The sequence below is a fragment of the Oncorhynchus masou genome, chromosome 31 (assembly GCF_036934945.1).
Source record: "Oncorhynchus masou masou isolate Uvic2021 chromosome 31, UVic_Omas_1.1, whole genome shotgun sequence".
Classification (NCBI taxonomy): domain Eukaryota; kingdom Metazoa; phylum Chordata; class Actinopteri; order Salmoniformes; family Salmonidae; genus Oncorhynchus; species Oncorhynchus masou.
In genome coordinates this window covers 42,894,946-42,920,587 of record NC_088242.1, presented here as the reverse complement: position 1 = coordinate 42,920,587, position 25,642 = coordinate 42,894,946, and the positions used below count along the sequence as shown (strand labels likewise).

The window sequence follows — 25,642 nt, the reverse complement described above, 5'->3', positions numbered from 1 at the left end:
TCTTCCCCTCTGTCCCCCGACCCTTCCTCAGGAGCTGAGCGTGTCATCACCCTGAAGATGGAGATCCCGGGCTCCATGCCCCCTCTCATCCAGGAGATGCTGGAGAACTCTGAGGGTCTGGAGAGCGGGGCCACGGGCACCCGGACCAGCGGCGCCCCCCCAGGCAGCTGCAGCCCCAGCCTGTCCCCCAGCTCCGCCCAAAGCAGCCCCAGCCCCACCACACAGTCGCCGTAGCAAGCCCTCCTTTTTCCTCATTCACTTCAATCTCCCTGTGGTTTGGGGGGTCCTCGCTGGACACAGAGACCGGCGTGCTCTTCAAGTGTTCCTCCCCCCACGTAACACCCTCTCCTGCTCCTCCCCCTCAAAGACACTGTCTGGAAAATGGCGTGAAGGTGGCGGCAGGATTTCTCTGAATGACCATACTGTGGAACACTGCTGACATCTCCTCCGTCCGTTGCCTCCTCCACACTCACCTCTCCCCACCTCTACCTGAACGACTGAGGGGAGGAACAGGAAGGAGCAGTCAGAGTTGTGAACACTGGTCCACTCAGAGAGGCTGGCGGGAAATGGGGACAGACAAACGGACAGGACAAGCAGAGAGACTAACACCAGACACGTTTTGCATTTCTCAGAGGAGGACTGCAGGCATGGACTTGTCAAAGAAGACCACACAAAAAGACTGGGTCTTTCTACTTTTCCAACTTGGAAAAACAGATTTCATACAAAAGATATATAAATATATATAGAAAAGTAAGGAACTATTGTGATTGACTTGTACATGATGGAATAACAGGTTTGAGAAGGTTCATTTTTGTTGATTAAATGCTCTTATATTCCTCCACTGTTTTAATTGTTTCATACTCATGAGAGTATCAAAAGAGAAATGTTCCATTGTTTTATCACATACCAATGTTCTAATTAACAAAAGTCAAGAAGTTGAAATTGCTTTATCAATTTACAGACAGACACAGACACAGACAGACAGACGCGGACAGACAGACAGACGCGGACAGACAGACAGACGCGGACAGACAGACAGACGCGGACAGACAGACAGACGCGGACAGACAGACAGACGCGGACAGACAGACAGACGCGGACAGACAGACACAGACAGACGCGGACAGACAGACAGACGCGGACAGACAGACAGACGCGGACAGACAGACAGACGCGGACAGACAGACAGACGCGGACAGACAGACAGACGCGGACAGACAGACAGACAGACGCGGACAGACAGACAGACAGACGCGGACAGACAGACGACAGACAGACAGACGCGGACAGACAGACAGACAGCGGACAGACAGACAGACAGACGCGGACAGACAGACAGACAGACGCGACAGACAGACAGACAGACGCGGACAGACAGACAGACAGACGCGGACAGACAGACAGACAGACGCGGACAGACTGACGCACAGACTGACGCACAGACACAGGCAGACAGACACAGACTGACGCAGACAGATACACAGACAGACAGACACAGACTGACGCAGACAGATACACAGACAGACAGACACAGACTGACGCAGACAGATACACAGACAGACAGACAGGCAGGCAGACAGACAGACAGACAGACAGGCAGACACAGACAGACAGACAGATAGATAGATAGACAGGCAGACAGACACAGACAGACACAGACAGACAGATAGATAGACAGACACAGACAGTCACAGACAGACACAGGCAGACACAGACAGACAGACACAGGCAGACACAGGCAGACAGATAGACAGACACAGACAGACACAGACAGACAGATAGACACACACAGAAAGACAGACAGACACAGACAGTCAGACAGACACACACACACAGACAGTCAGACACAGACAGTCAGACACAGACAGTCAGACACAGACAGTCAGACACAGACAGTCAGACACAGACAGACAGACAGACACACGCAGACAGACACACAGACTGACACAGACAGACACACAGACACAGATGCAGACAGACAGATGCAGACAGACAGATGCAGACAGTCAGACGCAGACAGACACAGACACACATACACAGACAGTCACACACAGACACAGGCAGACAGACAGGCAGACACAGACAGATAGATAGACAGACAGACATACATACAGACACAGACAGACACACACACAGACAGACACAGACAGACCTATAGATAGACAGTCACACACAGACACACACAGGCAGACACAGGCAGGCAGACAGACACAGACAGACCTATAGATAGACAGTCACACACAGACACAGACAGACAGACAGACAGACACACACAAACACAGACACAGACAGGCAGACAGACACAGACAGACCTATAGATAGACAGTCACACACAGACAGACACAGACAGGCAGACAGACACAGACAGACCTATAGATAGACAGTCACACACAGACACAGACAGACAGACACACAGACAGGCAGACAGATAGATAGACACAGACTGACACAGACAGACACACAGACAGGCAGACAGACACAGACAGACAGACACACACAGACAGACACACACAGACATATAGATACACAGACAGACACAGACAGACAGACACAGACAGGCAGACAGACCTATAGATAGACAGTCACACACAGACACAGACAGACACACACAGACAGACCTATAGATAGACAGTCACACACAGACACACACAGACAGACACAGACAGGCAGACAGACACAGACAGACCTATAGATAGACAGTCACACACAGACAGACACAGACAGGCAGACAGACACAGACAGACCTATAGATAGACAGTCACACACAGACACAGACAGACACACAGACAGACAGACACACACAGACATACACACAGACACAGACAGACACAGACAGACACACACAGACACAGACAGACACACAGACAGGCAGACAGATAGACACACACACAGACACAGACTGACACAGACAGGCAGACAGACACAGACAGACATATAGATACACAGACAGACACAGACAGGCAGACAGACACAGACAGCCAGATAGATAGACAGACACAGACAGGCAGACAGACACAGACAGCCAGATAGATAGACAGACACACACAGACAGATAGATAGACAGACACAGACAGACAGACAGATAGACGGACAGACAGATAGATAGACAGACAGACAGACGCAGACAGACAGACGCAGACAGGCAGACACAGACAGGCAGACGCAGACAGTCAGACACAGACAGACCTATAGATAGACAGTCACACACAGACACACACAGACAGACAGACACAGACAGACATACACACAGTCACACACAGTCACAGACAGACACACAGACAGGCAGACAGATAGATAGACACACACACAGACTGACGCAGACAGACACACAGACACAGACAGACAGACACACAGACAGACACAGACAGTCAGACACAGACAGACAGGCAGACACACACAGACATAGATACACAGACAGACACAGATACACAGACAGGCAGACAGACAGACGCAGAAAGACACAGACAGACACAGACAGACAGACACAGATAGATAGACACAGAGAGACATATAGATAGACAGACAGACACAGACAGACACAGACAGACATACACACACAGTCAGACACACAGACACAGACAGACACAGACAGGCAGACAGACACACACAGACAGACACAGGCAGACAGACACAAATAGACACAGACAGACACAGATAGATAGACACAGACAGACAGATAGACAGACGCAGACAGACAGACAGACAAACAGATAGACAGACACAGACAGGCAGACAGACACAGACAGACCTATAGATAGACAGTCACACACAGACACACACAGACAGACAGACACAGACAGACATACACACAGTCAGACAGACACACAGACAGGCAGACAGATAGATAGACACACACACAGACTGACGCAGACAGACACACAGACGCAGACAGACAGGCAGACAGACAGACAGACACACACAGATACACACAGACAGACACAGACAGGCAGACAGACAGCCAGATAGATAGACAGACACACACAGACAGATAGATAGACAGACACAGACAGACATATAGATAGACAGACAGACACACAGACAGACACACAGACAGACACAGACAGACAGACGCAGACAGACAGACGCAGACAGACACAGACAGACACAGACAGACAGACACAGACAGACAGACACAGACAGACACAGACAGACAGACACAGACAGACACAGACAGACACAGACAGACAGACACAGACAGACAGACACAGACAGACAGGCAGACAGACAGACACAGACAGACAGACACAGACAGACAGACAGACACAGACAGACAGACACAGACAGACAGACACACAGACAGACAGACAGACACAGACAGACAGACACAGACAGACAGACACAGACAGACAGACACAGACAGACAGACACAGACATACAGACAGGCAGACAGACAGACACAGATAGACAGACACAGATAGACAGACACAGTCAGACACAGACAGACAGACACACAGACAGACACACACAGACAGACACACACAGACAGACAGACATACACACAAACACAGACAGACATACACACAAACACAGGCAGAAACAGATAGACAGACAGACAGACAGACACAGGCAGAAACAGATAGACAGACAGACAGACAGACACAGACAGACACAGATAGATAGACAGACACAGATAGATAGACAGACACAGACAGACACACACAGACAGACATACACACAAACACAGACAGACATACACACAAACACAGGCAGAAACAGATAGACAGATAGATAGACAGACATATAGATAGACAGACAGACAGACGCAGACAGACAGACGCAGACAGACAGACGCAGACAGACAGACGCAGACAGACAGACGCAGACAGACATACAGACACAGACAGGCAGACAGACAGATAGACAGACACAGATAGACAAACACAGATAGACAGACACAGTCAGACACAGACAGACAGACACAGACAGACATACACACAAACACAGGCAGAAACAGATAGACAGACAGACACACAGATAGACAGACACAGATAGATAGACACAGACACAGTCAGACACACACAGTCAGACACAGACAGTCAGACACAGACAGTCAAACTCAGACACAGACACATACACAGACAGACAGACACACATACACAGACAGTCACACACAGACACAGGCAGACACAGACAGACCTATAGATAGACAGTCACACACAGACACAGACACACACAGACAGACAGACATACACACAGTCACAGAAAGACACAGACAGACACACAGACAGGCAGACAGATAGATAGACACACACACAGACTGACGCAGACAGACACACAGACGCAGACAGACAGACAGGCAGACAGACACACAGACAGACACACACAGACAGACACACACAGACAGGCAGACAGACACAGACAGCCAGATAGATAGACAGACACACACAGACAGATAGATAGACAGACACAGACAGACAGACACACAGACAGACACACAGACAGACAGACGCAGACAGACAGACGCAGACAGACAGACACACAGACAGACAGACACAGACAGACAGACAGACACAGACAGACAGACACAGACAGATAGACAGACACAGATAGACAGACACAGATAGACAGACACAGACAGTCAGACACAGACAGACAGTCAGACACAGACACATACACAGACAGACAGACACACATACACAGACAGTCATACACAGACACAGGCAGACACAGACAGACCTATAGATAGACAGTCACACACAGACACACACAGACAGACAGACATACACACAGTCACACAAAGTCACAGACACAGACACACAGACAGGCAGACAGGCAGACAGATAGATAGACACACACACAGACTGACGCAGACAGACACACAGACGCAGACAGACAGGCAGACAGACAGACAGACACACAGACTGACGCAGACAGACAGACGCAGACAGACAGACACAGACAGACAGACAGACACAGACATACATACAGACAGACAGACACAGACATACAGACAGGCAGACAGACAGACAGACAGACACAGATAGACAGACACAGATAGACAGACACAGATACAGACACAGTCAGACACACAGTCAGACACAGAAAGTCAGACACAGACAGTCAGACACAGACAGACAGACACAGACAGACACAGACATAGACAGACACAGACACAGACAGACAGACATACAGACACAGACAGGCAGACAGACAGATAGACAGACAGACACAGATAGACAGACACAGTCAGACACAGACAGTCAGACACAGACAGTCAGACACAGACAGTCAGACACAGACAGTCAGACACAGACAGACAGACACAGACAGACAGACACAGACACACACAGACAGACATACACACAAACACAGGCAGAAACAGATAGACAGATAGATAGACAGACATATAGATAGACAGACACAGACAGACACACAGAGACACACAGACAGACAGACACAGACGCAGACAGACAGACACAGACAGACAGACGCAGACAGACAGACGCAGACAGACAGACACAGACAGGCAGACAGACAGACAGACAGATAGACAGACACAGATAGACAGACACAGACAGTCAGACACAGACAGTCAGACACAGACAGACAGACACAGACACACACAGACAGACATACACACAAACACAGGCAGAAACAGATAGACAGACAGACAGACACAGACAGACACAGACACACAGATAGACAGACACAGATAGACAGACACAGATAGATAGACACAGACACAGTCAGACACACACAGTCAGACACACACAGTCAGACACAGACAGTCAGACACAGACAGTCAGACACAGACAGTCAGACACAGACACATACACAGACAGACAGACACACATACACAGACAGTCACACACAGACACAGGCAGACAGACAGACAGATAGATAGACAGACACAGACATACATACAGACACAGACAGACACACACAGACAGACACAGACAGACCTATAGATAGTCACACACAGACAGGCAAACAGACACACCTATAGATAGACAGTCACACACAGACACAGACAGACAGACACACAGACAGACACACAGACAGACACACAGACAGACACACACAGACAGACAGACGCAGACAGACACAGACAGACAGACACAGACAGACAGACACAGACATACAGACACACAGACAGACAGACATACAGACACAGACACAGACAGGCAGACACACACAGACAGATAGATACACAGACAGACAAACAGACACAGACAGATAGATAGACAGACACAGACAGACAGACAGACAGACAGACAGACACAGACAGACAGACAGACAGACAGTAGAGTTCAAAAAGTGTTCTGTTTGCAGCGAACATGTTATTTAGTTGCAATTTCAGTGAGAGTCTACCTGAACTTGTACAGTGAGAAACACTAATTCCCCCCCACCCCCTGGTGGGATTCTTCGTAGAAGCCAAACATGACCACTGAGGCTAGTTTTTGATTCTCACATGCAGCTCGCTCAAACATTCATCACTGTACACAAACCGATGTCTCAGGAAAGGATCATTCTCTGTGTGTCGCTTGTTCTTTGTAAGAATTTCCACTGTGCTGCACCCCACCTTCGGTCGCACACACTGACACACACAAACCCCTGCTACTGAGCCCCTGAGTTCTACAACCCTACAATCACTCTATTTAACCCGCTAGACCGGGACTTTGCAGAGAGACTGGTCTGAACAGCAAGAGCGATGAAGAGGATGTCAATATGGAGTCTCTAGGAATCATAAATGTTTATTTTGTATTTTCTTTATTTCCATACAGTCAAAGCTACTTCTCTTCCTCAATCAGGAGGACTACACCTGTCCACAACATCGCACGTCTCCCTCGGCAGCAAATCGGGAATAGCAACAGACTCCCCTCAATTTGAAAAGTCTGGAATACGTTGCAATTTTTGTCAAGATTTATCAGGCGACTTAAAACAAAATGAAATCGGCATTTAATAATTGCAGTGTTTGTTTCTTTGTGCCTGTAGCAGTGTTTGATTAACTATCCATTTGATTTCAGACAAAGAAATGAGTCAAATAGTCTTGTACTGCCATCTAGAGGAGTCATCTGCACCACAGTCATGTACTTGACCCGATTTACTTACCAGGCATGTAGAGACATGTCTCTGTCAGATACACACCTCTTCTGAAATGTAGTCATAGAGGCAACTGCTACCATTTATTGACAATCATTTCAGTGGTTATACGGTCTGCCTACGAGCTAGGATACTTGGCTTCGAGACCAGCAAGGGGCGTTACACTAGCCGTTCGCAATAATCGCTACACGGGTGGCAGAGCTGGGATGGTGCCTTGGGGCCATGGGAGAGGCGTGCGCACGTGAGGGAGTTGGTATAGTGAAGTGTGGGGGCACGCTCTCCTGAACGGAAGGGATAGTGTAGCACCCCTTGCCTGTTAACATCCCCTCCAAAAGGGTTAACCCTTATTGAGGCAGGTGGTATCGTGGGTGTGTTCATTACGTCTTGCAATGGAAACAGTTTAAGAACCTAAATGAGCAAATACTGGGGAACCTGGGTCCGCAAGGGGCATTACAAGGACCATACAAACGTTAAGCCCTCAACCACCAATGAAGGCTACTGAGTTCTTCTGACAGAGTAGCAAGCAGGCACTTTGGCAGTCAACATTATCCCATAGGATAGGCTGCACGTGAGTTTCAAGTTAAGGGAAGCAACAAACATATACCTTTTATGATAAGGTATTGCATGTGCAGACTAATGTAAGAGAGCCTACTATTCATTCCAAGATTGGATAGGTATTAGTTAGGCTAATAATATAACTAACTCTCTAACCATGTTTTCATCCATAGTTTTATGCGAGTAAAGTCATATATATTTTTTTTTGAAATGCCTTTATTGCTAGCTCTAACCCCAACAATGCAGTAATCAATAACAATGTAATACTAAGGTAGAACAAAAACACAATTTCAACAACAAAAACTAATAAGAAGAACCTGAAAAAAGTAAGTAACCATATACAGGGTTAGTTCCAGTATCATATTTAAAATGTGCAGGGGCATTGTCATGCTGAAACAGGAAAGGGCCTTCCCCAAACAGAATCTTCTATAATGTCATTCTATGCTGTAGAGTTAAGATTTCCATTTGCTGGAACTAAGGGGCCTAGCCCGAACCATGAAAAACAGCCCCATACCATTATTCCTCCTCCACCAAACTTTACAGTTGGCACTATGCATTGGGGCAGGTAGCATTCTCCTGGCATCCACCAAACCCAGATTTGTCCGTCGGACTGCCAGATGGTGAAGCGTGATTCATCACTCCAGAGAATGTGTACACCACTCCTGCTGACGCTTGGTACATGGTGACCTTAAGCTTGTGTGGCTGCTCAGCGATGGAAACCCATTTCATGAAGCTCTCGACGAATAGTTATTGTGCTGACTTTGCTTCCCGTGGCAGTTTGGAACTCAGTTGTGAGTGTTGAGGCCGAGGACAGACTATTTTTATGCACTATGAGCTTCAGCACACGGCGGTCCCATTCTGTGAGCTTGTGTGGCCTACCACTTCGCGGCTGAGCCGTTATTGCTCCTAGACGTTTCCACTTCAAAATAACAGCACAGACGACCAGTGCAGCTCTAGCAGGCAGAATTTTGACAAACTGACTTGTTGGAAAGGTGGCAGTCTATGACGGTGCCACGTTGAAAGTCACTGAGCTCTTCAGTAAGGCCATTCTACTGCCAATTTTTGTCTATGAAGATTGCATGGCTGTGTACCTTGTCCCGGACCTGCTGTTTTCGACTCTCTCTCCACTGCACCTGCTGTCTCTGAATGCTGGACTACGAAAAGCCAACTGACATTTACTCCTGGGGTGCAGACCTGTTGCATCCTCTACAACCACTGTGATTATTATTATTTGAACTTGCTGGTCATCTATGAACGTTTGAACATCTTGGCCATGTGCTGTAATCTCCACCCGGCACAGCCAGAAGAGGACTGGCTACCCCTCAGAGCCTGGTTCCTCTCTAGGTTTCTTCCTAGGTTCTGGTCTTTCTAGGGAGTTTTTCCTAGCCGCCATGCTTCTACATCTGCATTGCTTGCTGTTTGGGGTTTTAGGCTGGGTTTCTGTATAGCACTGTGTTGACGTAAAAAGGGCTTTATAAATAGATTTGATTGTGCTCAATTTATACACCTGTCAGCAACAAGTGTGGCTGAAAAAGCCAAATCCACTAATATGAAGGGGTGTCCACATACTTTTGTATATATACTGTATTTATAGGGGTATGGTGGCTAGGCATCAGGATATATGATAAACAGTGTAGCAGCAGTGTATATGATGATTGTATGTGAGTGGGTTTCTGGAGAGTTAGTGTAAATGTGTGTGCATGTTGTGTGTGTGTGTGAGCAAATGATAGAGTGAGTGTTTGTATGTCTGTTGGAGTGTCAGTGTGTGTAGGGCCCTGTGAGTGTGCATAGAGACCGTGCAAAAATAAGAATAGAATACAAGGGTCAACTCAGAGTCCCTGTAGCCATTTAGTTTGCTATTTAGCAGTCTTATGGCATTGGGATAGAGGCTGTTGAGGAGCCTGTTGGCGTCAGACTTGATGCACCGGTACCGCTCGTTGTGCGGAAGAAGAGAGAACAGTCTATGTTTTGGGTGGTTGGAGTATTTAACGATTTTCCAGGCCTTCCTTTCACACCGCCTGATATAGAGGTCCTGGATGGCAGGGCCCACGGCCCCCAGTGATGTACTGGGCTGTCCTCACCCCCCTCTGTAGCACTATGCGATCATGCCATACCAAGCAGTGATGCAGCTGTAGAACCTTTTCAACCTCCTAAGGGGGAAGAGGCACTGTCGCGGACCATTTTACGTTCTTAGTGATTTGGACACGAAGGAAGTTGAAGCTCTCGACCCGCACCAGAGGTTGTTATTCCGGCCCAACACTGCCAGGTCACTAACTCCCTGTAGGCTGTCTCATTGTCGCCAGTGATCAGGCCTACCACCGTCGCCTCGTCAGCAAACCTGATGATGGTGTTGGAGTTGTGATTGGCAACACAGTCATGGGTAAACAGGGAGTACAAGAGGGGACTAAGCTCACACCACTGTGGAGCCCCTGTGATGAGGGTCAGCGTGGCGGAGGTGATGTAGCCTGCCCTCGCCACTTGGGGTCGGTCAGGAAGTCAAGGATCCAGTTGCAGAGGCAGGTGTCAAGTCCCAGGGTCCCAAGTTTGGTGACAAGCTTGGAGAGGACAATGATGTTGAACACTCAGCAGTAGTAAATAGACAACATTCTCACATAGGTATTCCTCTTATGTAGGTGGGTGAGGGCAGTGTGCAATTGCGTGGTCTGTGGATCTGTTGGGGCGGTATGCAAATTAGTGGGTCTAGGGTATCTGGGATGGTGGAGTTAATGTGTGCCATAACCAGCCTCTCAAAGCACTTCATGATTACAGATGAATGTGCTACATTGTAGTCATTGTTGCATGAAGGCTCCCACTACGACACAGGAAAGTTTTCAGTTTATTAGGCTACAGATTAAATTAATTTTACAGCAGGGGCATTTCAAGGATTTTGGAGGGTCCTGGGGCATCCTCCCCCTGAAAAAAAGAAAGAATTTCAACAGTTAAACGATGCACTTTGAGATTAACATTGGGAGATTAGATATTTTTCAGGTAACTTGCACCTTCCCAACTGCCAGTACTCAATTGGGCGGCAGGGTAGCATAGTGGGCGGAGGCAGGATAGCCTAGTGGTTAGAACGTTGGACTAGTAACCGAAAGGTTGCAAGTTAAAATCCCCGAGCTGACAAGGTACAAATCTGTCGTTCTGCCCCTGAACAGGCAGTTAACCCTCTGCTCCTAGGTCATCATTGGAAAATAAGAATTTGTTCTTAACTGACTTGCCTAGTAAAATAAAGGTAAAATCATTTTTTTTACAGCAGCTACTGTGGGTCTAGTCTAGAACAGAGACATCTACAGTGTATTGCCAAAACCCTCCATACCACTCAACAATTCAAACATAAAGTCTGACCTGTCCAATGAGTCAAACTGATTAAAGAATGCCACAGCCCCAAACACTGTCTCTCTCTTTCACACTTCTATGATGCGGTCTTTTGTCTATCCTCCTCTCTCGTCCTGTCCTGGTTGTGAAACGTGTAAAAGTCAACAACTGTTTTAACAATTGTTTTAGTAATTTCACAGGCTTTTCCACCTCGCCTGCAAATTCTTTGTACATTTACATTTACATTTAAGTCATTTAGCAGACGCTCTTATCCAGAGCGACTTACAAATTGGTGAATTCACCTTCTGACATCAGTGGAACAGCCACTTTACAATAGTGCATCTAAATCATTTAAGGGGGGTTGAGAAGGATTGCTTTATCCTATTCTAGGTATTCCTTGAAGAGGTGGGGTTTCAGGTGTCTCCGGAAGGTGGTGATTGACTCCGCTGTCCTGGCGTCGTGAGGGAGTTTGTTCCACCATTGGGGGCCAGAGCAGCGAACAGTTTTGACTGGGCTGAGCGGGAACTGTACTTCCTCAGTGGTAGGGAGGCGAGCAGGCCAGAGGTGGATGAACGCAGTGCCCTTGTTTGGGTGTAGGGCCTGATCAGAGCCTGGAGGTACTGCGGTGCCGTTCCCCTCACAGCTCCGTAGGCAAGCACCATGGTCTTGTAGCGGATGCGAGCTTCAACTGGAAGCCAGTGGAGAGAGCGGAGGAGCGGGGTGACGTGAGAGAACTTGGGAAGGTTGAACACCAGGCGGGCTGCGGCGTTCTGGATGAGTTGTAGGGGTTGAATGGCACAGGCAGGGAGCCCAGCCAACAGCAAGTTGCAGTAATCCAGACGGGAGATGACAAGTGCCTGGATTAGGACCTGCGCCGCTTCCTGTGTGAGGCAGGGGCGTACTCTGCGGATGTTGTAGAGCATGAACCTACAGGAACGGGCCACCGCCTTGATGTTAGTTGAGAACGACAGGGTGTTGTCCAGGATCACGCCAAGGTTCTTAGCGCTCTGGGAGGAGGAAACAATGGAGTTGTCAACCGTGATGGCGAGATCATGGAATGGGCAGTCCTTCCCGGGAGGAAGAGCAGCTCCGTCTTGCCGAGGTTCAGCTTGAGGTGGTGATCCGTCATCCACACTGATATGTCTGCCAGACATGCAGAGATGCGATTCGCCACCTGGTCATCAGAAGGGGGAAAGGAGAAGATTAATTGTGTGTCGTCTGCATAGCAATGATAGGAGAGACCATGTGAGGTTATGACAGAGCCAAGTGACTTGGTGTATAGCGAGAATAGGAGAGGGCCTAGAACAGAGCCCTGGGGGACACCAGTGGTGAGAGCGCGTGGCGAGGAGACAGATTCGCCACGCCACCTGGTAGGAGCGACCTGTCAGGTAGGACGCAATCCAAGCGTGGGCCGCGCCGGAGATGCCCAACTCTGAGAGGGTGGAGAGGAGGATCTGATGGTTCACAGTGTCGAAGGCAGCCGATAGGTCTAGAAGGATGAGAGCAGAGGAGAGAGAGTTAGCTTTAGCAGTGCGGAGCGCCTCCGTGATACAGAGAAGAGCAGTCTCAGTTGAATGACTAGTCTTGAAACCTGACTGATTTGGATCAAGAAGGTCATTCTGAGAGAGATAGCGGGAGAGCTGGCCAAGGACGGCACGTTCAAGAGTTTTGGAGAGAAAAGAAAGAAGGGATACTGGTCTGTAGTTGTTGACATCGGAGGGATCGAGTGTAGGTTTTTTCAGAAGGGTGCAACTCTCGCTCTCTTGAAGACGGAAGGGACGTAGCCAGCGGTCAGGGATGAGTTGATGAGCGAGGTGAGGTAAGGGAGAAGGTCTCCGGAAATGGTCTGGAGAAGAGAGGAGGGGATAGGGTCAAGCGGGCAGGTTGTTGGGCGGCCGGCTGTCACAAGAAGCGAGATTTCATCTGGAGAGAGAGGGAGAAAGAGGTCAGAGCACAGGGTAGGGCAGTGTGAGCAGAACCAGCAGTGTCGTTTGACTTAGCAAACGAGGATCGGATGTCGTCGACCTTCTTTTCAAAATGGTTGACGAAGTCATCTGCAGAGAGGGAGGAGGGGGGAGGGGGAGGAGGATTCAGGAGGGAGGAGAAGGTGGCAAAGAGCTTCCTAGGGTTAGAGGCAGATGCTTGGAATTTAGAGTGGAAGAAAGTGACTTTAGCAGCAGAGACAGAGGAGGAAAATGTAGAGAGGAGGGAGTGAAAGGATGCCAGGTCCGCAGGAGGCGAGTTTTCCTCCATTTCCGCTCGGCTGCCCGGAGCACTGTTCTGTGAGCTCGCAATGAGTCGTCGAGCCACGGAGCGGGAGGGGAGGACCGAGCCGGCCTGGAGGATAGGGGACATAGAGAGTCAAAGGATGCAGAAAGGGAAGAGAGGAGGGTTGAGGAGGCAGAATCAGGAGATAGGTTGGAGAAGGTATGAGCAGAGGGAAGAGATGATAGGATGGAAGAGGAGAGAGTAGCGGGGAGAGAGAGCGAAGGTTGGGACGGCGCGATACCATCCGAGTAGGGGCAGTGTGGGAAGTGTTGGATGAGAGCGAGAGGGAAAAGGATACAAGGTAGTGGTCGGAGACTTGGAGGGGAGTTGCAATGAGGTTAGTGGAAGAACAGCATCTAGTAAAGATGAGGTCGAGCGTATTGCCTGCCTTGTGAGTAGGGGGGAAGGTGAGAGGGTGAGGTCAAAAGAGGAGAGGAGTGGAAAGAAGGAGGCAGAGAGGAATGAGTCAAAGGTAGACGTGGGGAGGTTAAAGTCACCCAGGACTGTGAGAGGTGAGCCGTCCTCAGGAAAGGAGCTTATCAAGGCATCAAGCTCATTGATGAACTCTCCGAGGGAACCTGGAGGGTGATAAATGATAAGGATGTTAAGCTTGAAAGGGCTGGTAACTGTGACAGCATGGAATTCAAAGGAGGCGATAGACAGATGGGTAAGGGGAGAAAGAGAGAATGACCACTTGGGAGAGATGAGGATCCCGGTGCCACCACCCCGCTGACCAGAAGCTCTCGGGGTTGCGAGAACACGTGGGCGGACGAAGAGAGAGCAGTAGGAGTAGCAGTGTTGTCTGTGGTGATCCATGTTTCCGTCAGTGCCAAGAAGTCGAGGGACTGGAGGGAGGCATAGGCTGAGATGAACTCTGCCTTGTTGGCCGCAGATCGGCAGTTCCAGAGGCTACCGGAGACCTGGAACTCCACGTGGGTCGTGCGCGCTGGGACCACCAGATTAGGGTGGCCGCGGCCACGCGGTGTGGAGCGTTTGTATGGTCTGTGCAGAGAGGAGAGAACAGGGATAGATAGGCACATAGTTGACAGGCTACAGAAGAGGCTACGCTAATGCAAAGGAGATTGGAATGACAAGTGGACTACACTTATCGAATGTTCAGAACGTTAAGCTTACGTAGCAAGAATCTTATTGACTAAAATGATTGAAATGATACAGTACTGCTGGAGTAGGCTAGCTGGCAGTGGCTACGTTGTTGACACTACACTAATCAAGTCGTTCCGTCGAGTGTAATAGTTTCTACAGTGCTGCTATTCGGGGGCTAGCTGGCTAGCTAGCAGTGTTGATTACGTAACGTTACGTTAAAAGAATGACAATAGCTGGCTAGCTAACCTAGAGAATCGCTCCAGACTACACAATTGTCTTATTGTCTTAGATACAAAGACGATACAAAGACGGCTATGTAGCTAGCTAGCTACGATCAAACAAATCAAACCGTTGTACTGTGAGGAAGTGAAATGAAAATGTGATACTACCTGTGGAGCGAGGCGGAATGTTGACCGGGTTGTTGAAGTTCAATTCGGAAGACGTTGGCTAGCTGTTGCTGTTGGCTAGCTAGCTAGCTAGCTGTTGACCGGGTTGTTGAAGTTCAATTCGGAAGACGTTGGCTAGCTGTTGCTGTTTGTAAACCATGCTTTACTTTTTCACTGTCTGTATTTCATCTTTTATAATTTGTGTAAATAAATAAAACTAATTATCATCTATAGAGCAGCTTGAAGTGATACAGTCTACTGTGTGCTCAACCCACCTCTGTTCTCTTTCCATCTCTTCACTTTCTTTTTGTCTGTGTCTTGTCTGTTGCTGTCTCAGGTTCTTGTTTGTTACTTTCTCTTTTGTCTATCTTCTTCTATTATGGCCTGTTGTGTTCTTCTAGAGTCTCTTTCCATCAAATCAAATGTTATTTGTCACATGTGTCGAATACAACAACACACCTTAAAGTGAAATGCTTCTTTACAAGTCATTAACCAACAATACAATTTTAAGAAAATCAAAAGAAAATTAGAAATTTAGAGATAATAACAAAATATTAAAGAACAGCAGTAAATAACAATAGCTGGGATATGTACAGAGGGTACCAGTACAGAGTTAATGTGTCAATGTGCGGTGGCACCGTGTCAAGGTAAATGAGGTAATTACGTACATGTAGGTAGAGTTATTCAAGTGGCTATGCATAGATAATAACAGAGAGTATCACCAGCGTGGGGGGACCTAGACCTGGCGCTCCGGTACCGCTTGTTGTGTGGTATCAGAGAGAACAGTCTATGTGTCACGGTCGTTGAAAGAACTGGACCAAGGTGCAGCGTGGTGAGCGTACATATTCCTTTATTTCATATGACGCCGACAAAACAATAAACAATCCACAAACCATCCGCGAAGCTTAAGGCTATATTGCCAACAAACAAAGACAACTACCCACAAAGACAGGTGGGAAAAAGGGCTGCCTAAGTATGGTTCCCAATGAGAGACAACGATAGACAGCTGTCCCTGATTGAGAACCATACCGGGCCAAAACAAAGAAACACAAAACATAGAAAAATTAACATAGAATGCCCACCCAAATCACACCCTGACCAAACCAAATTAGAGATATAAAAAGCTTTATAAAGGTCAGGGTGTGACAGAACCCCCCGGACTCCGGGACTCCGGCCACAAAACCTGAACCTATAGGGGAGGGATAGACCCGGCTCCACCTCTGGCTCACCCGCTTTGGTGTGGGGACCCTCCCCGCTGGCCCCGGACTGGGCACCCTTGTCGCTGGAGACTCCGGACTGAAGGACGTCGCTGGGGGCTGCGGACTGGAGACCGTCGCTGGGGGCTCCGGACTGAAGACCGTCGCTGGGGGCTCCGGACTGAAAGGGGCTCCCGGACTGGAAAGACGCGCTCGGGGCTGGGGGCTCCGGACTGGACTGAGACCGTCGCTCGGGGCTCCGGACTGGAGACCGTCGCTGGGGGCTCCAGACTGGAGACCGTCGCTCGGGGTTCCGGACTGGAGACCGTCGCTCGGGGTTCCGGACTGGAGACCGTCGCTCGGGGCTCCGGACTGGAGACCGTCGCTGGGGACTCGGGACTGGGGACCGTCGCTGGAGGCTCTGGACTGGGGACAGTCGCTGGAGGCCTGGTCCTTGGAGGAGGCTGGGATGGGCCGGGCTGTGGGGAAGCACTGGAGATCTGGTGCTTGCACCTCTCCACTTGGCTGAATGCCCACTTTAGCCCGGCACGGGCGGAGCGCAGGCATAGGACGCACTGAGCAGTCACAGCGCACCGGAGACCAAGCGTGCTGAGCTGCCACAATCTGCAATGGCTGGATGCCCACTTCAGCATGGCACTTGCGGAGAGCTGGCATATAGCACACCGGGCTATGAGCGTGCACTGGAGACACCGTGCACTTTACCGCATAACACGGTGCCTGACCAGTACCATGCTCCTTACGGTAAGCAAGGGAAGTTGGCTCAGGTCTATAGCCTGACTCCGCCAATCTCCCCGTGTGCCCACCCCAACATTTTTTGGGGGCTGCCTCTCGTGCCTGCCTCGATGACTTGCCTCCTCATATCGACACCGCTCCTCCTTCGCTGCCTTTATTTCCTCCTTTGGACGGCCATATTCCCCAGCCTTTGCCCAGGGTCCTTTACCGTCCAGGATTTCCTCCCAAGTCCATGAGTCCACAAAACGCTGCTCCTCCTTACAACGCTGCTTGGTCCATTGGTGGTGCGAAGTTCTGTCATGGCTGTCGAAAGAACTGGACCAAGGTGCAGCGTGGTGAGCGTACATATTCCTTTTTATTTAGGAGGACGCCGACAAAAATAATAAACAATACCGTGAAGCTGAAAGGCTATAGTGCCAACAAACAAAGACAACTTCCCACACCGAAAGGAGGGATGGTTCCCAATCAGTTTCGTTGATTGACTGTATTTTAACCCAATGACCACTGATCATCTTGACATCTAGCTGGGTAGATAGCCAATGAGCTGAGGTAAATGGCAATAGGTCATGTTTATGTGTTGCAAGACCAACCCATGTAGTAAGCTCCAGCGTAAAGAGAGTCATTCGCTATTGAAGTTTCATACCGGAAGGAGAAACGCATATTACGCACTGCATTGTTTGGTAAACGAGCAGATTCAGCTGTTTATATATCAATAAGTATGGCGACTAAGTCAGGGAAAGCTAAATCTAAGTCCAGATATACAGATGTGATGTGAAAGTGAAATGGAGACAGTAGATACAGCTGGTCTGTTGTAATATAATAAAGACAGTAGATCTAGCTGAAATGTCATAATATAAAAGAGACAGTAGATCTAGCAGGTCATAATAATATATTCAACCTTATTTTCCCTGTACTATATATATATATGTGTATATGTTTATTATACCTGTTGATACAGGGCTCATATGTGAAACTATTCTAACTGAACATTTTCTTTCACAGTGACACTGACTCCGAATGGCAGCCCCCAGGGCCAAGGTTTCCATCCCCCACTGAAGCTGGTTCATCCAGCTCCTGCCACAAGTGGTGTTCATCTGCCCAAATGTATTTCTGCAGGCATGGATGTGCCTCAGGGCCAAAAGGGCACAGCATGGAGGCGTCGCTGTGTTCTTTGCTAAATTAAGTCCCCCATCACCTGCACCACATGCTTGGTTACCCTCTGCTTTACAGCAGAAAGAGACTGCTTTGGCACCTGGCATCAGCAGCACAATATTGTGTAGAGCTTTGGCAAAGTGGGTGAGGTTATATCCTTTCTGTTTGGCCCTGTCCGGGGTCTCATCGGATGGGGCCACAGTGTCTCCTGACCCCTCCTGTCTCAGCCTCCAGTATTTATGCTGCAGTAGTTTGTGTCGGGGGGCTAGGGTCAGTTTGTTATATCTGGAGTACTTCTTCTGTCTTATCCTGTGTCCTGTGTCTCTAATTCTCTCTTTCTCTCGGAGGAGGACCTGAGCCCTAGGACCATGCGTCAGGACTACCTGGTATGATGACTCCTTGCTGTCCCCAGTCCACCTGGCCTTGCTGCTGTTACAGTTTCAACTGTTCTGCCTGCGGCTATGGAACCTTAAACTGTTAATTTTTACTCTTGAGGTGCTGTCCTGTTGCACCCTCTACAACCACTGTGATCTCCACCTGGCACAGCCAGAAGAGGACTGGCCACCCCTCATAGCCTGGTTCATCTCTAGGTTTCTTCCTAGGTTTTTGCCTTTCTCGGGAGTTTTTCCGAGCCATCGTGCTTCTACATCTGCATTGCTTGCTGTTTGGGGTTTTAGGCTGGGGCTATATAAATATATTTGTTTTGATAGAGGTCTTCCAAATATTGAAAGTGTGTAAATAGTTACCCATGTTATTTTGTAAATGTATATATATATATATTTTTATTTTTTATTTTTATAATTATAATCAATAATTATATATTTTTCCCATTTTTTTTATCCATTTTTTTTCTCCATTTTTTTGGGGGGTGTGTTAGAATACCATTTTGGTATTTTTTATATAGTTATTTGTTTCAAAATGTATACCTTCAACAATTTGGCCACTTGGGTACATTTGGGCTCCTTGTGTGGGACACCTGGGTGTCTTCATGATAAATGTCATGTAAGCACACTCATTTTGGAAGTTATCATTCTGAAACTTTGCACAAGTACTGTTGCCCTCTTATATTTTTCACTGAAATTGTCCCCATCATCCTATCTGAATGTTTGTTTTATCTTGTTCATTTTAAAGATGATGATACAAAAATAGAAATAAAAAGTATGTTTTTTTCCATTGTTTTATTTAAACCAGATCTATTGTGTTATATTCTCCAACATTCAACAAATCAGTCATTTATTGTCGAACTGTGATTCCTGGGAGTGCCTTCTGATGAAGATTATCAAAGGTAAGTGAATATTTGTGGTGTTGTTTCTAACTTTGTTGATTCCAAAATGGCAGCTATTCCTCTGGCTGTTTTGGTTTCTGAGCGCCGTTCTCAGTTTATGCTTTTTCTGTAAAGTTTTTAAAAAAATCTGACACAGCGGTTGCATTATATCTTTAATTCTGTGAATAACAGTTGTATCTTTTATCAATGTTTATTATGAGTATTTCTTTAAAATCACCGGATGTTTTGGAATCAAAACATTACTGGACATAAGGCGCCAATGTAAACTGAGATTTTTGGATATAAATATGCACATTATCGAACAAAACATACATGGACTGTGTAACGTGATGTCCTATGAGTGTCATCTGATGAAGATCAGATGATTCATTTTATCTATATTTCTGCTTTTTGTGACTCCTATCTTTGACTGGAAAAATGGTTGTGTTGTTTTTTGACTTGGCTATGACCTAACATGATCATATGTTGTGCTTTCGATGCAAAGCATTTTTGAAATCGGACACGATGGGTAGATTAACAAGATGTTCATTTGCTGTATTGGAATTGTTAAATTAATGTGTGAAATTTTTTGGGGAATTTTGCGCGCTGCCTTTGTTGTCAAGGGTTCCAAAGGGTAAGGTCCCCCAAGAACACATTGTCCTCCATCATTCTTAAATGGAAGAAGTTTGGAACCACCAAGACTCTTCCTAGAGCTGGCCGCCCATTCAACCTGAGCAATCGGGGGAGAAGGGCCTTGGTCAGGGAGGTGACCAAGAATCCGATGGTCACTCTGACAGAGCTCCTCTGTGGAGATGGGAGAACAAGGACAACCATCTCTGCAGCACTCCACTAATCTGGGCTTTAAAGTAGAGTGGCCAGACGGAAGCCACTCCTCAGTAAAAGCAAAAGACAAAAGGCACCTAAAGGACTCTCAGACCATGAGAAACAAGATTCTCTGGTCTGATGAAACCAAGATTGAACTCTTTGGCCTGAATGCCAAGTGTCATGTCTGGAGGAAACCTGGCACCATCCCTACGGTGAAGCATGGTGGTAGCATCATGCTGTGGGGATGTTTTTCAGTGGCAGGGACTGGAAAACTAGACAGGATCCAGGGAAAGATGAATGGAGCAATGTACAGAGAGATCCTTGATGAAAATCTGCTCCAGGGCGCCCAGGACCTCAGACCAGGGTGAAGTTTCACCTTCCAACAGGACAACGACCTTAAGCACACACAGACAATGCAGGAGTGAATTCCTTGAGTGGCCCAGCCAGTGCCCTGGACTTGAACCCGATCAAACATCTCTGGAGAGAGCTGAAAATAGCTGTGCAGTGACATTCCCCATCAAACCTGACAGAGCTTGAGAGGATCTGCAGAGAAGAATGGGAAGAACTCCCCAAATACCGGTGTGCCAAGCTTGTAGCATCATACCCAGAAGACTCAAGGCTGCAATCACTGCCAAAGGTTGCTTCAACAAAGTCCAGAGTAAATGTCATATTTCCTTTTTTAAATTTTTTATATATTTTCTACATTTTCTAAAAACCTGTTTTTGCATTGTCATTATGGGGTATTGTGTATAGAGTGATGAGCATTTAAAAAAAACTACATTTTAGATTAAGGCTGTAATGTAAACAAAACGTGGGAAAAGTCCAGGGGTGAGATTCCTTTCCAAATGCACTGTACACATGATATACATGGAGTACACAGCACAATGAAATACTTAGTTGCAGGATAACCTCTCGACAATACAACTGTAGTAGAGATAAAATTCCATCAAACTTCAAATGATTAGAATAGTACACAACGCAGAACAGAACAACCAGGTTGAGGGTCAGTGGCCAAAACCGGGAACAGGAATATTCCAAGTTCAGACAGAAGGGGGGAGTCAGATCGCTATGATCGCCAGGAACTTTTGGTGTCTAGTTTAAATTGTTGCGCTTTTGGTGCTGCCTGTTGATGTTAGGTAGGCTGCTATAGTATCGGAATGACGTTAACATCTTCGGGTTTTGCTTCATTCAATGTATTTTATTTAATCTGGGTGCTTGTGTCACCTACTAACACCCTGGTACTACCCGTTGCTCCCGTTCTCCTCAGTCCGAGAAAACACTGAGAGAGTAAGGAATGTGTTGCAGTTTACTCCTTTGTAGAAGTCCATAACGCGAAATAAATAAAATATCACATGGTTAATGCTGTAGAGATTGTTATAAGGGAGTGTGAGAGTATTGAAACGTGTCTTAATTTCTTGGTTCTCCTGTGGTACATAAGAAACCCGCTACACAACAATAGAAAAAGTAAGTAGCGAAGTGAATATAAAGAGAAATACAAATATAAGCTCAATTCAATCATTTCACCAATTTAATAATAGGTTGTTTTTTACAAATAGATACAATAGCCTATGTGGAAATAACAGACATGAGTCAAGCATGTTTACCTGTAGAATGGACCTAGGTTATAAGACCTCAATATTCAGTTGTGCAACTGACTAGGTATCCCCTTTCCTATTCTGTAAGTTCAACCACCTCAACATTTGCCTATTGTAAACAGGGTTAAATCAAGTTGTACTAAAGTTCAGCTTCAGTCCACAGGGGACACTGTGTCACTGTCAGAAGAAACTGTATATATGCTTCAGTCAGAAAAACCTTCTCTCATGCTTCGTCTCAGCTGCTAACCAGCTCGTTACCAACGTGGCGAGCCAGCTAAGTTACCTACAGAAACAAAACCTATCAAATACACTAGCTGGACATAAATGCTTTTCCTAATTTTTTTGGTAGAAGTTCCGAATATCCATTATTTGCTTTACTGCAGACTCCGGCTGACTGACAGATGTTTTACTGAGTGATGACAACTGAGAACTCCCAATCCTCTTTCTATTCTGGTTAGGGCCAGTTTACACTGTTCTGTGAAAGGAGTAGTACACAGCGTTGTGCGAGATCTTCAGTTTCTTGGAAATTTCTCGCATGGAATAGCTTTCATTTCTCAGAACAAGAATAGACTGACAAGTTTCAGAAGAAAGTTCTTTGTTTCGAGCCATTTTGAGCCTGTAATCGAACCCACAAATGCTGATGCTCCAGATACTCAACTGGTCTAAAGAAGGCCAATTTTATTGCTTCTTTAATCAGAACTATATTTTTCAGCTGTGCTAACATAATTGCAAAAGGGTTTTTTAATGATCAATTAGCCTTTTAACATTATAAACTTGGATTAGCTAACACAACGTGCCATTGGAACACAGGAGTGATGGTTGCTGATAATTGGTCTCTGTATGCCTATGTAGATATTCCATTAAAAATCAGCTACAATAGTCATTTACAACAATAACAATGTCTACACTGTATTTCTGATCAATTTGATGTTATTTGAATGGACAAAAAATCACATTTTCTTTCAAAAACAAGGAAATTTCTAAGTGACCCCAAAGTTTTGAACGGTTATTATTTTAATTTTTTTGGAATGATAATTTTATATATTTTTTTCTTGTTGTACATAAGAGACTAATAACACCAGGAAATCAGCTTGCAATTGATTTAATTTTGGAAATCTTTTCCCAAAAATTCCCACGCATAATGGAGAGACATTTGTGATCGTGTACAAATAATAAATGATATAGCACTTTTCTACCAACTGAGATACTCAATGCGCAGTAGGTAGAACTCACCTCATCCACCATCATTGTGTAGTACCCGACCATTTTTTGTGCTAGAACGACCACATCAGCAATCAGGTGGAGAGGTGAGGAGCGATATAAGCCAATTATGAATGAGGTGGATGATTAGGTGACCATGATTTAATGTGGCCAGATTGGGAATTTAGTCATGACACTGAGGTAACCCCCCCCCCCCCCCCCCCACTCTTACAATAAGTGCCATTGGATTTTGAATGACCACAGACAGTCAGGACACCAGTTTTAACATCCCATCCGAAAGACGGAACCCTACGCAGGGAAATGTCCATTTTAGTAAAATATTTATAGCTGTTTAGGCTTCTTGAAGTCAATTTGCAATCTACAAATATTTGTTTTATCTTCAGGCCCCCCGACTCTGCGCTCAAGAAAAAGTTGGACCGCGGCTAAATCTATTTGATGATCCCTGCCCTAAATGTTGCATAGTCCTTGTCAAAAGATTTGTGAAACATCACAGACATATGGTCAATACCTTTTGAAAGTGGACAATAATTTTCTGGCCTTGAGTTTGTGATCATCTATATGTATTTCATCTGATTCTTCATAACTGTCTTTGTTTTAGAATTGTGCAACAATGCCCAAATTTGGGAAAAGAAAAATATTTATCGTGGGAAAGGAAATTCATTGAGAGGCAAGGCTCTGAGGCAAAAGAGGCACATTGTCCCTCAGTGCTGCACCTCCGTCTTGGGAACCTCCTCAAGCCCAAAGGTAGGACCAATGTCCAGCTACAAATAATACCCAGACTACCAATGCTCAAAGGAGGAAAGGGGAAACAGTGCCTGCATGGAGAGAGATGAGGGAGCAGCTGCACAACATCCTTGTGGAGAACATGCCCCCCCCAGTAAAATCCATCTGCTCCATGTGTGGGATCGAGCCAGAGATCATTTGGCGGTGCACTGACTGTGGGGCTGAGACAAGAGTTTGCTTTGACTGTGTGGTGGCCACCCATAAAGACAAAAAGATTGTGTGCTGCCTGAAGATCTGGCAGGTAATTATCATCGACAATGTTTCATCATGTGCCCAATTGACAAAGAAACTAATTTCTCCAACATAAGTTAAGTGAAATGGTCAGTGTCTGAGGCCTTCGCAGAGGTTTATCCCATAAAAGATCACAGTCATCACCTTAACCAAGCATTTGTACTATTTGCAGTTGCACTTAAACTGAACAATGACATGTATTTGCTCTCTGTCTGTCTCTGTCTATCTGATACATATTTCCACCCACAACGTACTTATTTTCGCCAGGTCATTTTTTTAGCCATGGCTAAATCACTGAAACCAAGCCCACACTCTTCCTCTTCAGGAAGACATGGTTTTGCAGATATTAAAAGTGAACAGGACAGTTTCGGTAAGTGATTTCCCTCAAATCATTGAAGGAGAAAGTTGTGAGTTGAGGTTTTAGGTCACAACAGCTGATGTTGTTTATTTAAAGCAGAATGCACCCATCAACTCAGTGGTCTTGGGGTTAGTGTCGGCCAGCACTAGCAACCTGTCCAAGGGGTATACTTGTATATCAAGTTGCCTCACACTACTGACACAGGAGAAAGGCTTATGGGCTGTCATGGCTGGGACAAGGCTAATTCTAACGCACCCAAAGTTAACGTTATTTCTCGTACATTTTTCACAAAACCTAAACTTCTTACACTTGTTGGTTATGTTTACTATGTGAAATGCAAAGTTTTCTACGTTGTTGACGCTGAATGACAGTGAAACTGAATTCCGGACTGCTGATTGTGCCGTTACGCATCACAGATATGTCAAAGAAATCAATTTATATTTGCAATGGAGAAATTATTTTTTATGAAACTTTTCATGAATAACTATTTTTCTCCTTTCAGGCCGAGTGCATGATGTGCGAGTAGAGCTCTGCCAGTGTGAGCCAGAAGCAGTGTCATTGGTCAGGTACATGCTCTGGCCTTGCACACCACG

The 25,642-nt window shown here is 46.6% G+C and overlaps 1 protein-coding gene across 6 annotated transcripts in view; it reads left to right on the top strand.

Annotated features, from left to right (window-relative positions):
- The window catches only part of LOC135523964 (retinoic acid receptor alpha-like), a 244,811-nt gene extending 243,973 nt beyond the window's left edge, over positions 1-838 (top strand). For all 6 annotated transcript variants that reach the window (XM_064951009.1, XM_064951011.1, XM_064951007.1 and 3 more), the window contains one exon: positions 32-838. In XM_064951009.1, the coding sequence (XP_064807081.1) occupies positions 32-234 (203 nt within the window). In that variant the 3' untranslated portion in view covers positions 235-838. The remainder of the gene's footprint in view (positions 1-31) is intronic.
- The last annotated feature ends 24,804 nt before the right edge of the window (positions 839-25,642 follow it).